The sequence below is a fragment of the Coturnix japonica genome, chromosome 12 (assembly GCF_001577835.2).
Source record: "Coturnix japonica isolate 7356 chromosome 12, Coturnix japonica 2.1, whole genome shotgun sequence".
In the NCBI taxonomy this organism is placed as follows: domain Eukaryota; kingdom Metazoa; phylum Chordata; class Aves; order Galliformes; family Phasianidae; genus Coturnix; species Coturnix japonica.
The window spans coordinates 5,376,765-5,393,831 of NC_029527.1; the positions used below are offsets into that span (position 1 = coordinate 5,376,765).

The 17,067-nt window shown below is 34.3% G+C and overlaps 1 protein-coding gene across 5 annotated transcripts in view; it reads left to right on the forward strand.

Annotated features, from left to right (window-relative positions):
- The window catches only part of CACNA2D3 (calcium voltage-gated channel auxiliary subunit alpha2delta 3), a 333,983-nt gene that overhangs the window by 149,178 nt on the left and 167,738 nt on the right, over positions 1-17,067 (forward strand). For all 5 annotated transcript variants that reach the window (XR_001558078.2, XR_004308777.1, XM_015875440.2 and 2 more), the window contains exons 6-9: positions 4,746-4,877; positions 6,235-6,295; positions 6,386-6,536; positions 13,081-13,155. Coding sequence is in view for 3 of the 5 variants with exons in the window: in XM_015875440.2 (XP_015730926.1) it covers positions 4,746-4,877; positions 6,235-6,295; positions 6,386-6,536; positions 13,081-13,155 (419 nt within the window). In the remaining 2 variants the exon portion in view is untranslated. The remainder of the gene's footprint in view (positions 1-4,745; positions 4,878-6,234; positions 6,296-6,385; positions 6,537-13,080; positions 13,156-17,067) is intronic.

A 17,067-nucleotide genomic window follows, 5' to 3' on the forward strand; every position in this document is an offset into this window, starting at 1 on the left:
GCTGTGACTTGAGTTCTCCTCAGCTTTTATGGCTTTTTATGAAACTTAACTGTATTTAGTGATAGCTGTAACTGCCCTATGTGCTCAACTTGCAGGACAGCAGCAGTTAGAGGATAATCTTGGTAGTTCATCTGAGGGTGGACAAAGTGTGACTTCTGCTCCAAACTCCTCCTTCAATTAAAAACAAATAAATAATAATAGTTAGTGTTCATATTAGACATTTACCTTCCTACTGGTTGCTTTTAGCTGTTATATCTGTTTTAAGTTATGCAGGGTCAAGTAAATTGAAAAAAAAAAACCAACCAAACATCCACTGTGAAACTCGGTGTGAAAATATACATATCTGGCAATATTCCAGTCCTTCAAGTGCCATTTCATAGGAGAGAAGGAAGTGTTATTAGAGAAACTGGAAGCTGAAACAACTGCCTAGTTACCAATGTGTCTCTATGCAATCATGCACTTGAAGTCTTTACCACCCCATGTATATGTGAAAAGGGAGTGTTATTTTTGACATTGTTGGTTCATGAATCTCAACACATGAAGCAAAAGAGGCAGTCACTTTCATTTCTGTCTACAGATGCTTTGATCTGTGAGTTGATGCATTCACAGTACCCAGTAGAGGGGGAGGGAAGGGGAAGAGTGAATAAAGCAAAGGCAGTTGTCAAAATTGGCATCCAGCCCCAGCTCTTGAATATGTTGGACCACCCTGAAATGCATTCATATTAGCGTTGAGTAGTATAATTATTAGATTGTTGGTGTATGTCCCAGTAAAGTATGTGATTTTGTTATTCTTTAAAATATGACCAGACTAAATATGTTGTCATTGTCATCAAAACTAAGCTAATATTGTCACTATCTTTGAGCCAAGAGTGCTGGATTTTGCATTCTTTTCCAGTGACTGGTCCTATAGGCTGTGCTTGTACTGCTTCATTGTATGACAACACTGCTCTGCAATGTTAGGGGCTGTTCCTTAAGGTCAGATACTGCAAAGAGGAACACCATTTTGGATGCCAGAGTCTTTGACAGCTTTCCCTGAGAGATTAATGATCACATTACAAAGGTAATATGCTAGAGGAAAAAACAAAGAATTACTGGTAACAGTTTTTCTTGGTAATGAAGCAGAAGATAAAAAGAAAGGGTGGTATTCTGCATTTTCTTCATAGTAACTGAATTCCTGAGCAGGTCTCCCTTATTTTCTATACAGGAAAATCTGAAAAGCAAAAGGCACTGAGTATATATTATTTTATTTCTGTAGCTTAATCTCACTGTAGATATTTTTAAAAATTCTGGTTTTTAAAATACTTTCTGTTGTAGTCTTAACCTCTGTCATGCTGTTGTACATCTTTCAGTCTGCACGCCTTGGTTGCCTTTGTCAAGTCTTCAGCCCTTTTTCTTAGGGTCAGCAGTATTTGTGACAGCAACTTAATTGTTACGAGCAGTTATACTGTTATTTCACCATTATATTTCACATTCCTGTCAATGTTCCTATTTTCTTGAGGCTAGTTTTTATTAAATATCTACACAAAAATTGGTGGAGCAAAATGCCATGTAATTGCAAGCAAGCTCATCTAAGAGGCTGGGGAAGAGAAATACTTGAATTGTATTTTGCTGTTATTGCCAGGAAGCACAAACAGAAATTATGTTTCAAGATGTCTGGCGGAAACTGTGTGCTTATTGTCCTTGAAACTCCTCCATAACATCACTGAAATGATTTTGCATTTGTATTAAGTTCTTTTCTTTTTGTTCATTTATTTGGTTTTTCCCCTCCCCAAATTCCTACTCACAGGCACTTAGTTCCATGTCTATATTGGTAGCGATTTTGGGGATACAAATGACATTCACCAGCAATATGAAAACAATACTGATTTCAGTTGAAGTAGTGGGGGCAATGTCAGCAAAATTACTAAAACTGAGAATTGCCTGGAACCACATAATATAATAACATATCTGTTATTAGAAACAGATAAGATTTTAATGAGGCTATAAATTGAGAGCTCAGATGCATTTCGGATTGTACAAATGCAAAAAGTTGCATTCATCAGACATAACCAAATTTACCACAAGGAGTTTGGTTTGGAAATCATTTTACCTGCAGATACAGTATCTAGTAGAGAGAGATGATTTCCACTTCTGGACTGTCTGCCTGCAGTTGGTACTGTGGATAGATTTTTTTCCCCACTTCATTTTTCTTCCAGTATAATAAGGATTAAAATGTGACCTAATTTACTTAAAATAACCCAAAAAAACAAAATAACAACAACAAAAAAAGACAACAAGTTTGATACATAAAATTTGACTTATGGATTGCTCTTGGCATATTGTAGAAATAACAGCCAGTGTATAGATATGCAGGTTGTAAGAAAGTAGTGAATTGCCACCAGGATTAATTTTAAAGGAATCTGGTCATCACAGATTGCATTTTAATTGCACTCTCTTGTTTAATATGCTTGCTTAATGCTTCTTTCATTAAAAAGAAAAAATCCTATTAGTTTCAGTGTCATTGGATTAATATTTTAGGTGATCAGCATTTGGATGATTAGTGCTTAGAGGTGTCAACATAATGCAGAACGTAGACTCAAATAATCATGTTCAAGGAAAAATTTTCTGGTTGTATTTCTCTGGAGTTCTTTAATATATATATATATATCTATAAACACAGTAAGCAGCGCCTCATAGATGGGCTCAAAAAAGTAATCTGCTACCATGGTGCTATGAATAATTTAGTATAAATTCATTTTAAAAATAGCTTCATATATGTATTTATTATATAAATATGTGCTTTAAATGCCAGGAGATGGAGGTTAGATTCAGTTGAAAGATTAACAGTGTGGGCAACTAAGGCTGTCTCATGAACTAATGGAGATGATGTGTACATTAAATCCAAAGGAAGTAATCTTTGAGTGGAGAGTCAAAGTGAAGGTTCTGATGATGGCACTGTGGCACTGATCCCCTAGCAAAAGGCAGTAATGCTTAGCCTCTGAGGAAGGCGGGATAGAAGTTACCTGATCTGCTCGATATTGCAAAGCACTACTGTAAAATGAGCAGTCTTGGAATGAGGTTCAAATACAAATTGCAAAGAAACATTAAAGATTATTTTAAATGTAAATTAAGGTGTAATTATTTCATAGAAGATCAGTTTGGCTTTTCAGGCATACTGGTAACTGAAACATGTGCAAAGAACTTCATGCTCTGATTCTGAGAACAGCTTCCAGTTCCTACAAGAAGATTTCTAGAAACTAGAGATTCAGTTTCTCCATCAGAAGATGTAAATAAGAGCAGAACTGAGAGGTTGCACTGGACTGAGAAATGGATTCTCACTTCAGTGCATCACTTCTCATTTAATGTTTAAGTGCTGAGCAATGGATCTCGGCCCAATAGGTATTTTGAGGTGTTGAAATACTTCTGAAAACCAATGAGAGATCACAGGATAGCAGTCTTGACAGTTGATTCTTGATGTCTCAATCACAGCTTGCTATTGGAGATTTGAAAATACCTAGACAGTGATTCTTGCCAGCTAGACAAAATTGAAGTACATTGGACTGGTGATATTTGATGCATTTGATTGGGCAGATTTTAAGTGTATATTTCATCTGCTAGAGTAACAAATAACTATACCAGACATGTTTTAAAAACAAAATCTGTTTTCTTGACCTTGACTTTTCTTGACCAAAATATTTAGATGAAAGTAATACTTAAAGACATGTAGCTCAGATGTTTCACTTTTTGTACTGTTTTTCTTGATGAGTGTAAGGAAAGAGAACAATTCACCTTTACTCCATTACATTAAAATCACATTCTGATCAGTCTTCTGAAATGAGTAAAGTAACATTATTTCATGAGTTAATGAAAGCATTATTTCAAATGTTTGAACAAATGTTAGTATGTACATACACTTCCACAAATGAAATAACACACCTGTGGCTTTAGTTCTTTTCATTGCTTTCTCCATTGCTGATTTCATGTACAGATTGAATTGGTAAGGCTGTATATCCTAATTGTATCTTGTCCGTCAATGACTCTTGACATCACAGTTTGAAGTTGAACAGCTTTTTTAGATGTATTCATTTACTCCTGAAAAAAAAAAACGTCTGCAACTTAAAAATGTACTTGAGCAGGCTGGGATTGAAGGAATTGCTGCCTGGGGGAGTTACTAAAATGTAATAAACAGAGAACTTATTTTCACCATCAAGGATTTGTTTTGTATTCCTCTCTCTCTCTCTTTCTTGCTCGCTCTGGGGGTCAAAAATAACAGGATGTTGTTGTGAAATCTGAGTTCTGTGTTTTCCGATACAATTAGTGTTACATGCTATAAGATTTTGTGTTTCGGTGTATGCCATAATTCACCTAAGTATGGAATAAAGGTTATTTTACTTCATGTTTCCACAAGCAAACTTTCAAAGAGAGTAATAATGACCTTACAGAACTGAAGATTAAAGGAATGTGTAAAATGTTGCTATGAGACATTCTAAATACTTAGGGGAAAATAAATAAATAATCAATCATTAGGTTTACTCATTTATGTTCTCCAGAAAATGTGATATAGGAGTTCCAAATAAATGGCCTGATTAGCAATCTTATCTACAAAATGTATATGATTTCTCTTTGGCATTTTAATCATACTTCTATAATGTAAGTATTTATTTTCAATCTTTTAATTGACACAGGTATCTGCAATAGTTTGTGCTTACTGGATTTCAGAAGTAATAAGTGAGCTGAAGATGATAACAGTTTTTTTCCTTCTCTAGATCCAGCCATTGTAAATGGAGTTTATTGGTCAGAATCCTTAAATAAAGTGTTTGTTGATAACTTTGATCGTGACCCTTCTCTCATCTGGCAGTACTTCGGAAGTGCAAAAGGATTTTTCAGACAGTATCCAGGTATGAATAGCAGAGGTTACAGAGAAACAAGAAAGTATGCTATGGCTGCACATTTCTATGGAGCATTGTAACTAATCAGTACGTTCACAGATACTTGGAGGTTCAATTTTACTTCATCTAGTTTTCAGAGAGAGATTCCTAATCAACATTTTCAATGTTCAGAGTTTTTTTTTTTCTGCTAATTTTCATTTGAAAATGTAGCCTCTAAGATAACCCTCACATATTCTTTATTCACATATACACAGGTGAATAATGACTTCTAAACTGACTGTAGAGAACAAAATAGACCCTTCGTATAGCACTGAACTAAGATAGCATTGCTCAATCAAGACAAACAATGCAACTTAATTGCAATTTATTCCCTTCTTGCATAGATGATAACATGTTGTCTTGCATTTAGAGATTTTGAAAGTTTGTTTTAAAGATACTTTTATGCAAGTTGGAATAAAATGTGACTATGCAATTTATGTTATTTCTATGCAGTAATTAAAATGAATATTAAATGGAAATTGTGCATCAAGTGCACTACATGCTAAATATAATAAAATGCTAAATAGACTGATTCTCAACTTCTGCAACTTTGGGTCAGGTTCTTCATTATTTCAGCTGACTGTTTAGAAACCAACAGTAGGTTGATTGGTTTGATTTTAAACCTAAAATGTCAAGTTTAATGTGAGCTGGTCTGCTATAAGCCTGTATGTGTCAAAGTGGCTGAATGGAATGTGTACTACATTTGTATTAATTTTAGATAATGGCTGAGTTATCAAGCGCTGCATGATAGTGAAGAATAGGGAATGTCTTTAATTTAATGGCTGTGTTTGTTTTGTTTTGTTTGTAATTTTGAGATTTTTTTTTACCATATTTTGTTTGACTCACAGCCTGGAGGTACTAGACATAGTGACTGGTCAAAACACAAAATGTGCGGTCTGAGTGAAGCTACAAGCAAGTACAAGCTATTATCAAATTAGCAAGTATGGCTGTATAGCTGCTGAGATCAGCCATGAACTGTAAGCACTCATGGCTAAAAAGGGGCCTGGCCAGCCTGTGTAGAATTTGGGCAGCACTGGAGACCAGATGCAATATTACTTTAGTGACACAAATATGATGAGCATGGTAGGATTGAAGAGGTTTTTACCATACAGTAGGCTAAAAAGAAGTGAGGAAACCATATTGTTTCTGGCAGTTAAAGTTTATTAGTGTTTTCCAGCATTTGCTATATTATAATAGCATTGACTGTGAGGTTGATTGAAGTATGAAGCTGTTAAATGCTGCTTTGCCACAATATCACATAGATATTTTGATCACTTACCATACAAAATGTTGTAATTTAATCTTTTCATCTCTTTTGTCTGAACAGGAATTAAATGGGAACCTGATGAGAATGGAGTAATTGCATTTGACTGCAGAAATAGAAAATGGTAGGCAATGGATGTGTATTATGTTTAAGAAATGGGGAATTTAAAAAGTTCATTTTTTTAAGGAACAGGATGTTTTGTCTTTTATATTAGGTACATCCAAGCAGCAACTTCTCCAAAAGATGTGGTAATTTTAGTAGATGTCAGTGGCAGTATGAAAGGACTTCGCTTGACTATCGCTAAACAGACAGTTTCATCTATTTTAGATACCCTTGGAGATGATGACTTCTTCAATATAATTGCCGTGAGTGTCTCAGGATTTTTCTTCTATCTTTTTCTACTATCCATTGTATTTTACATCACACAGTAAACTTGAGAAATGCTGCAGGGAAGTGATTGTTCTAAGATGACATTTGTAGCTACTGGACAAACTCTAGTTTTCTGATGATGGTGATTGTGTAAAAAATTAATAGAATTAGATGTTAGCTTTTGCTGAAGCTTGCTTGGCAGGATAAAATGTCAGTTTACCTTCCAATTTTTATTTTATTTTCTCAGTGAGAATTCAAAATGTGTTGTATGTGTACCAAGTTAAATGAGTTTCAGAAAAGTGAGATGCTCATGAAGAAGAACTCTAAAACATGCTAATGAATATAAGAACACACTGTGTGCCACTGCTTTACTTATTTTAAATCTACCTTTTTTTATTTCTAATATTCACATTTTTCTTCTAATTATAGTGCAAATGCTTAATATTGATAATTAGGTCAATCCTCATGCTACTGTCCAAAAGTGCAGTTTAACAGTCTATAAAATTGTGTGAAAAGCAGTGCCTGATATACATTAAGTTCTAGGACGTTTTTTCTGTGTTGATGCTATGACATCACATTACCTTACAAATAACAGCAAGAGTTTTTTGAAGCCTTGCGGAAATGTATTACTGCTGCTTAATTACAGTGATAATTTAGATCAATAGTACCTATTGATGCGTCAGATAGCATTCACGTGTTTTAAATACATAATAAGAGACCGGTTTTACATCTATTTAGGCATAATGAGAGTGATGTGGGTAAGGATGGTTTGAACATGTAGTTCAACTAAGTAGAACCAAGTAGTTAGTTCTAGCTACTAAGACATTTAACTTGCCATTCTTAGTGTATAATCTCTGATTTGTTTAGAACTCATAACAGTTATTGTAAGCATATGGAATGACTATGAAATATTTGCATGAGGAGGTTTTTCTGTTTTTGTTTTGTTTTCTTTACTTTGGGAAGAACAAAGTGTCATCTACAACAAAGAACGTGAAGCAAGGATCCAAAGAAAACATTTTGCTGAAGTAACAGTACTATGTACAAATATTTCAGTATGCTCAAGTGTGAAGTAATGTCATTTAAAACTTTACTTGAAAATAAACAGGGCTGTGCTTAAAATAGTGTTCACAGTGGCATAAGGCAGCTCATGGCCCCCTTCCACAGCACCCAACACTGCAGCCCTGCATACTTGGTTAATACAGGAAATTCTTATAATAAGAGATGTAATTACTGTGGTAATTATAGCATGTGTACAAGGTGATTTCTTCATCTAAAGGCTTTTATTTTTGTTCTTTTTTTTTTTCCTATTCCTATTCTATAGCCTATTTCAGGGTGATTATGTATTTATTTGTTGAAATAAACTGACTGAGAGTGCAATTTTATTCTTATTAGCTCAGCTGTTCAGTTTTGGTAGGACGCTTGTGGTTTAGTTCCTGTGCAAATATGATCCCGAAACAATTCACTGTATTGAAAGAAGTACTGCAAGGATGCAGGAGGCTGTGACAGGATTGGCAAAGAGTGGGAGAGGTGTTATTCTGCCACATGGAAGAAGGGCTTTAAGGAGTTGTTTTGAACTGGATACCACAAAATAATCCTTGCTGTCTCCTCACAAGGCAAAAGTGGTAATTTAAAGAAAGCACAAAATTTGTTTGCTTGAAAATGTAACAAGCTGTTAACTGAAGTGCTGTGGAGAAGGCAGCTCACCTTTCTGGTAGGAATGGTGTAGGTTGGCTGGCACTGCATTACAGGCTTCTTTTAAAATGTGATGTGTTAGAGGAAGATATACTGAGGGTCTACAGTATAGCCAGGTTTACTGTGACTAATGCTCAGCAGAAATGACTTTTGAAGCACTGATACCAGCCTTAAATGAAATGAAATGCCTGTTCAGATGGCTGCTCTGTGAGACCTGAGACAAAAAATGCAGTATCCCTTTCTCTTCCCAGGTCAAATTGTGAAGCATAATATATATGTGGGAGCACTGGACAAGCAATACATGTGCAAGATTAAGTGAAAAGTTTTGAACCTGAATAATTGTATGGCTTTTCTATGCACAGTGATTAATGGAGGACTCTTATGAGGAAGTGGGTCAGGAATTAGGAGTCAAATGGATTAAGGAGTTCACACACTGCAGTTCTAAGGAAAAGAAGGAAATAAAAGGAAAATAGTGGTGAAAGATGTGATAGAGGACCTAAAGATAATCAACAGGCAAAATGAAGCCAGCAGAAGGTTTACACAAACAGATGAGAAACTTCTGTGTTTGTTACAGGAAAGAAGGAAGAACACATTTAAGTTTACCAAAAGAGAAGATGAGATTAGAGAAAGGCAAGATGTTTTATAATTTATCTTTTGAAAGAAGGCAGGCCTTGTTTAAAAAGTGTCAGGGTTGATAAGTGAGAAAACAGAGCAGCATTGTGGGAACAGGAATGAGTTACCTTGTAAAAGGCGATCAGGTGGCAAAGATCATGCATCTGTAATGGCGCTCAGCCTCAAATCTTTGTTCTGTGCACAAGTGTAAGTGCTGTAAGCCAGGGTCAGGTTTGGAAAGGAATTGAGCATTGAGGAAATAGTTATATATATATAGAAGAATGAGGAGCATAGCTTAGTAGATGGAAAACTGAAGTCTGAAATGCATTTGTGCAAAATTTGTGGTCATCAAATCTGTTAGTTTTTTGTTCTCCTTTCACAGTATTTCACTGCATAAAAAGTTTCTGAAACAAATTTCAGTTTGCTTTTCGTGTTGTTAAACATTTCCGTATTCTGTCCACATACGGAAGTGGACTGTTCTCATTAATGATAGTGGGAGTTACGATCAGTACACACTAACATCATTAAAAATTCAATTAACACTTAAAAATATTCAGTAAAATACAAAAACAAAACAAATCCTGCCAATCCCAAAAGTTACTAGCTGTACGTTAATTGGGTTGATTCATATCCACTGTGTCGATTTGATTTTTCACTAAAATACTTTTCTAACTTATAAGTAGAGGAAAACAAAATTCAGTGCAAGTCTTTCCAGCGAATAAACATAAAAACATTATGTTAAAAATCATTTCAGTTTTCATGTTCAGTTTGGAAAATCTGTCTGAAACTGATGGACTAGATGATTGAATTGCAAAAAAAAACCCCTATTGAAACACAAGAGCAATTTTGTGCTGCCTGTGTTAAAATTTAAGGTCAGTTTACTGGCACATGAAAGAGATGCTGGCAAGAACAAGAGAAAAGGCATATTTTTTCAATTCCCTTTGAAGCATAACTCCAAGTCATGCATTAAATTAGCAATATTATCATAAAAGGGGTACTAATTCTGTTCAATGTTGAAATTTTTCAAATGCTTTTACAAAAATGTAAACTCTACATTAAAAGAACAAAATATTAACTGAGCTGAGAATGCCAAATCAATTTTAATGCTGTTGTCACACCATATTAGGAAAATATATTAGAGGGGTATTATTTGTTCATTCAGTGCACAGTAGCATAGTTCCTGGTTTTAATCTGTAGAATTTTCCATTATAAGTATTTTCTGTGTCGTCCTGTTAAAGTTCTTGTATTCATTCTGAATGTTTAAACCTATTTTTATCTGGCCTGAGTAATCAAATTCTGTGCAGGTAACATGGCAGGAGGCTGAGCAATGGGAAGGCAGCCAATTGTCAATCTCCATATAACTGCTCCAAGCCATGGGCTGTGCTCGTATGTGTGTGGTAATGCTAGGGGAAGTTTGGAAATACCTGAACAAGAATAAAAGGAATTGGTTTGGCTTTGTTGTTTGATCTTAGGGTGGGCTGAAATAGATATCTTGAGTTGTGTGAAATCTTGCACAACACAATATGAAAGTTCTGGATCTTGTTCCAGACTGCTGAAAAGAATAAATATGCAAAATGCTGAGGTAAATGCAAACTACTTGCATAGGTTTAGAGCCACATCTCATATTTTCAGAGTATGGGTAGTATCTGATTATACAAGATCAATCAGCAGCTGCGATTCCTTTTTCAGATTTTGGCCTACTCATTTTATCTTATGACTGTTGTGCAAAGAAACAACTAGATGGGCAACTAAATGTAAATAAGTAAATATGTTAATACTACTAACAAAGTAATAATAATAAATGTGTCCTTAAGTGTTTAAATTATAAGAGTACTTAAAGCAGTCCAAGGTTTTAAGAGGAGATCATAAAGCATGTTAATTCTTTCTCTCCTTCCTTTGGTGAAGCACAGGCTATACACAGATTTAATCCTCAATGCTATAGCATTGCAGATATCACATCTGTAAAGGGATAATGATTTCCTATGGTTGCATGCATGGATGTGGTACTGTGTAATGTTCAGAAATATTAGAAAAGCTGAATGTAGACTTCTACTCAAGTAGATTAATTTTGTAGTAGGTTATATGAAAACTGACTACTCACAACTTTGAACTAAAGCCGAAAAGTCTGTTTCAAAAATCTCCTTGCCCAGGGAATAAGAAATCTGTAGCAGATATTGCTGGCAAAGTCAGCAGTTAGCAACAACCCTTTTGATTGAAGATCAGGAGGCAATTTCATTGAAATATGAAATTCTGCATGTCGTAGAAAAACTGCAGAACTGAGTTCAAATTGCTGTATAAGTTTGTGAGAAGTATGTGGTGGTTTTTTCTAGACTGAGAAAATTCTGGAATGCCTTTTTTTTTTTTTTTTTCCAACTCTGAAGGAAATTGTGATAAGTTTTTAAAAAAAATATCACAAATAATACCACAATATATTCTACAAAAAGGCAAAAAGGCCAAAAGGAATTTGTGATTCATCTGTTTGCTGGTAATAAGAATTGCTTTGCAGATTTTGCATTATTATTTTGCAGTGGCTGTCAGGAGACAGACAGGAAAGCAATCTGAAGAGAAACTGCAGCAAGAAGTACATCATTTAGTAGTCAAATGAATGGCTATGACACTGGGATGCACAGAGGACATTCCCAGTAACTCTCAAGTGTTTCAGTTGTCATTGCCTTGTGTTTTCATATTAGCTTTGGAGCAATGTATATGTCTGCAGGCTCTCATAAATTGGAACAACACTGATGGGAATAAAATAATTAGAAAAGCTTGCAAATCTGCTGCAGAAATTTTGCATAAATCCCTTTCAGAATTTTGGTTTGTTTTTAAACATCTAAAAAACTACTTTGTAGATATCGATGTAAATGTTCTATATATCCAGGAGTAGGAAATGGAGTTTCTCTGAGTGTATAGCTCTTTGTAGCTAAGGACTGAGTCTGACACAGCACCTCAAGAATAACTTGATGAAATTCTAATTAAAAACTCTTCCCTTTGCAGCAATAATTATGTAATTAATTAATTAGTGTGGCAAGTAGTACACTGTTGACATGAATGCCGATGACAGATGTCCATTGAGGAACAGGTTGCAGTGATCTGTGTTTATGCATATGTACAGACAAAGGAATGGTGTTAAACTGAAGAGGAAGGCAATCAAATTCAGAGCTACAGCAGAAATGAGGTCTTGCAGTGGCCAAGAACCTTGTGTAAGAAACACTCAAAAATGAATTGTTGTTGGAAGACCTTTTTTTTTTTTGTTGTTGTTTTTTTGTTTTTTTTTTTTGTTTTTATTCATGTTGAGGTGGAGGAGCAAGTGAGTAAATGCATATGTTAATCACTGGAAATGCTATCCCTGATTATTTTTGGCTTTTCTTCATTTGTTGTTTGCTATGGATGCTCTGATTCACTTAATGTCTGGGAAAGAGTGAAAACAAGTAGAGCTTAAATGCAAAAGCTCTTTAATCTGTGAAGAAATAAGTGAAATAAGTGAAAATCAGATCTTTACAAAGGATATCATGGAGTTTTTGAAGGAATCTATTAATCTGACCTGTTTTGAAAGTTTTAAGATTTAAACAAGTTGATTTTCAATCAAGTCAATCAAGTATCAATAGTTCTGTTAGATGTACTGAATGCAAATGAGGCTGTTCATTTAAATTCTTAAGATGTTTCTGAAAATGAATCTGGACTGTCTAACTCAGACCTTGAAAGATAAGCAGAGAATTCATTCAGCTTTACGTATCATTGTACAATGAGTTATTTTGCTTGACTTAAATTCTGACTCTTAAATCCAGATGTATTCAGAATTGATTCAAGCTCACAGACTTTTTGGCATAGTTATTTTGCTATTAACCTTCCAAAATGTGTTAGCAAATGCTTCAATTATTTGTCTTTTATTTAATATGTAACAAAGAATTGGGAGTTGTGACTGTGATAGGTCAAATATGAACTCCTGATCTCTTAATATTATTCAGATTTCTGCTTCAAGGGTATTTTATGCCAGCTAGTGTGTATAGTACACATTAACTCCACCTGAACTGGCATCAATTCCACTGAATGCTCCTTTAGAAAGTCTAAATCTCTAAGTGTAACAAAGAAATAATGTCTATCTTCAGTTTTTAAAAATGAATTGAATCCAATTGTTCTTGCTTTATATGCATGCTGCCCTGCCATTCTAAGTCATTAAATTGTATCTTTCAGAGCTTTTAATTAAATTTTCATAATACTTTTTATTTCTCTGCATAGTATAATGAAGAACTTCACTATGTAGAGCCGTGTCTGAATGGAACATTGGTTCAAGCAGACAGAACCAACAAAGAGGTAAGAAATGAAAGGAACAAAGCAAGAGAGAGGTTGCATTGCCTAAAAGGTGCTGTGATGATCTTTTCCTAGTATAATGGATTACGTTATTGCAAATAATAAATTAATTATTCCACTTCTGACATTTCTAAGGAATCTTGTGTGACTCAGTATAAAGAAAAATATATATCTGTTTAGATTGATGAATTTTAATTGAAAAATACAGAAATCTTCGAACACACACACACACACACACACACACACACACACACACAAATGCACACACACACACAAAGACTGAGGGACAGACTGTATTCTTAAGTCTCACTAACTCTAAAGTTGAAACAGATATTATACTGTATAGTATATATAACTGGTAATGTGACCATTCCAAAAGACGTGTGAAAAGAATAACGTATTAATCTAAGAAAATTCAGTATGCATGCAAATGCATTATATACTACTGACGGTTTTTATTTTTTAATAAAAATATGCTGTTTATTGAAAGTGTTCTTTTAAGGGCTATCACAGAATCAGTCTGTAGTTTAAAGCTTGATTTACTGCCTGCCATTCAAATGCAGTTGCTCTGTACAAGCAATACTGCATTGCACATCGTAGAAGGTTAAGTTAGGATAGCTTATGCCAAATAAAATTATGGAATTCTGGGTTTAATAAGATAGTTGAAAAGTTCTTGTAGATTGAAAGGCTGTTAAAAACACACCTGTAACTACAGTACTTCTCTTGTAATGGATCTTGCTTATGCCTGGATGATGCAAAACTGCTGCTGTGTCTTAAAAATTTGTCTGTGTATTTTCTACTGAATGCAGACCAGAAGTGTTTCAGCTCAGCACTGACCTGCACTTTGGGTTGAGCATGACAGTTCATTTTTACTAAAACAGTCAATAAGGCATTGCAGGAAGTAGCAAATATAACTATGAAAACACATTTCTAAGTGTGTCTATCTTAGATCTTTTCACGTATGCCAAGATGGAACTAATTTGATCTGGTTCTGCTAAACCTTATTGTATTACTCACATGAGTTCTTCTCATTTCACCCAAATATACACCAACATTTCACAGGAATTATTCTTCATGGGCTACTTGCTTAATATGCTTGATGTTCTTCACTATTGGTTTTTTGGATACATAGCATTTGGTTGCTGTATGGAGCAAAGTGTATTGTTTCTAATCATTTCCTTTAGAAGACCCTTATTTGTGGACTGTTACTCAGTTTTCTAAAGCAGCATTTTATTGGATGAATTGAATGAGCCATATGCATGTTGTAGGCTAAAAGCTAAAGTTTTAAATATATTGCCAAGATGTATTGTCTGTAATTAATCCAAATACTAATCTTTCCTTCACTCTGCAACTGATCATAATGCTGATTAATATATACCCATATGTTACTTAATGGCAGATTTATTTTAATTTAAATAAACAAAAAGTTTGTGTGCCTCTTGGATGATGCTCAGATTTTATGAATACTGTTGTTACTCAAAACAGCTAAGTACAATTTCATGCTGTCCTTCAGAGTAAGCTTTAACATCCTTTACAGTTAAGCTGAGTAATATATTCAAGGGTTTGGAGAATAATTAAATATAATCTTTTTCCAGCTATTTGTATTTGTGAGATGGTTATTGATATCTTTCCCTTGAAAATAAACTTGAGATAGCATATCATAGTTGTATGCATTTTCCCCTTCCTTTTCCTTTCCCTCCCTTCCATCTTTTCTTCTCCCATCACCTTTTTAATGAGCTCAGGTGACAAGTTGAGTTTACTTTTCAGTTTATGTAATAAAGGAGCCCAGAAGAGAATTTATGAACCTGAATTGTTTCACTAAACAAGCAACAATGCAAAAGCTTGAGTAATATACCTTTGTAACATTCAGCTTAACCAAATAAATATTTTGAAGACATATAATTTTCATGGTAGTTGGGGTAGTGAAAGTAGGAATTATTTATTTTTTTAAATGCTCCATCACACTTGTCAGAGTAACTTGATCAAGATCAGTCCCCGATTACAGCATTATTATCCATCTGCTGCATTACAGTAGACTTTTAAAGAGCTAAAAGTAATTGGAATATATTGTTATATATTACATAATCTTTATATTTATAAAATACATAATTTTTAAATTTAAGATATTTGTGAATTTTTACTGTGGAAAAGGAATGAGAGCTGCGTAATAAATAGGTTTTCACCTGAATTTCCAGCATGTTAATAATGAAATTTTAAAAAATGTTTTCTTTTAATAAGGAGTGAAGATACAATGATAAAAGTGATGATTCTAAGCACCTAGATCTGTTTCCTACCAGCTTCAAGAACTGTACATACTGCATTTTTGGGTTGTAAATCTTTGTGTAATGACTTCATTTTTATTCTATTTTTTTTAAGGTTGGCTTTGTTTATTGCTGTCAACAATCAACAAGGAAAAGTTACTTATGTTTAGAAACATCCACTGGTTTTGATCAAGTTTGCTCTTGATCAAGTTTTGTCTTCACCCCCCCCCCCCCCCCCCTTTTTTTTTTTCTTCCTTAGTTTCCCTCCCCACCTTCCACAAATCTTTGATTATATGAAAGCTCATGTTACGTATAGTTTTCTAAGCAGTGTGGATATAATCGAATTTCTTTCAACTACAACTTCTGAAAGCATACTCCTTTTGAGAAGCTTGACTGAATCAAGTCAATTTTTGTATATTTATAAAAGCCAAACTTCTAACTTCAAGTATAACTGTGATGTGAGTGGCGTTAATATATATATACCACAAGTTCTACTGAGATACAAAGCAGACACCCCAGTCCAAGGCTTCTTCCAACATATAGTGGTACTGCTTTCATTTTTACAATAAAAGACTACAGTAATTTGGTTTTGAATTATAATTTACAGGTGATATGGCAGGCATCTGCTTCTTTCAAAATCTTTTCAAAGGATGGCACTTGTTTTTGTGAGCATTGGAGGCTTCCTTTGCAGGTGTGCAGATGTACTTTCAGAATGTTGTAAACTATTCTTAATTGGCAGAACTGTAAGTTCTCTTTAGCACAACAAAAAAAATTTGTAAGTACACTGGGTAGCATAAACGAGATAGAAATGAATCTGTGACCCTAAATGTGGTTTAGTAATGTAAAGCATGTAATATGAATTTGAATTTTACCGGACTAATTTATAATTTGGCATTAGCATTAAACAGCTGCTACCTTGAAGTGTATCAATTTGCTATACACATATTTAAAAAAAGAGTGGGAAATAGTTCAGACACTGTTCTGTCACCGTCTGCACTTTCTCCACAAATTACAAACATGTGGAACTGCCTATTTTAATACTGGTTTTCTTGGGCCAAGAGGTTTTCATCTTTGAGAAACTCCATGTTGCAATTTACCTACCCCAAAGGAATCGGATGACAATCTGATTTAGTGTAACTCCAGATTTAAAGTAACAATATTACAATATGCATTCCTTTTTTATATGTTTTTTTAATATGCTATATATGGGTTGAGGACATTTCTCTATAAGCGTTTCCATATGAAATATATCATCTTCTAGATGCACACATAGGCACAATAACTCCAAACTAAGTTGAGAATTTACCCTTGCGTAAATTGGAAGACAAAAATAGACAGATGTTGCATTTAGTTTCTAGTAAATTTTTATATGCAGTTAGGAGAAATTGAATAACTAGAAGACTGATTCAGAATTTTTGTCTTAAAATCTAGCTTAGATTTCTCTTTTAGTTTAAAGCCATTCCCCCTTTTTCAGTCACTATTAGACTGTGTAAAAGTCAGTCCCTCTCCAAGTATTGGGAGGCTGCAATAAGGTTTACCCAGAGCCTTCTCTTCTCCAAAATATGTATTTCAAATACTTCTAAAATGATTGTAGATACCTCTACAGCTGAACACATCCGTACTTCTTTACTGTAACAAGACACATCTTCTTCTG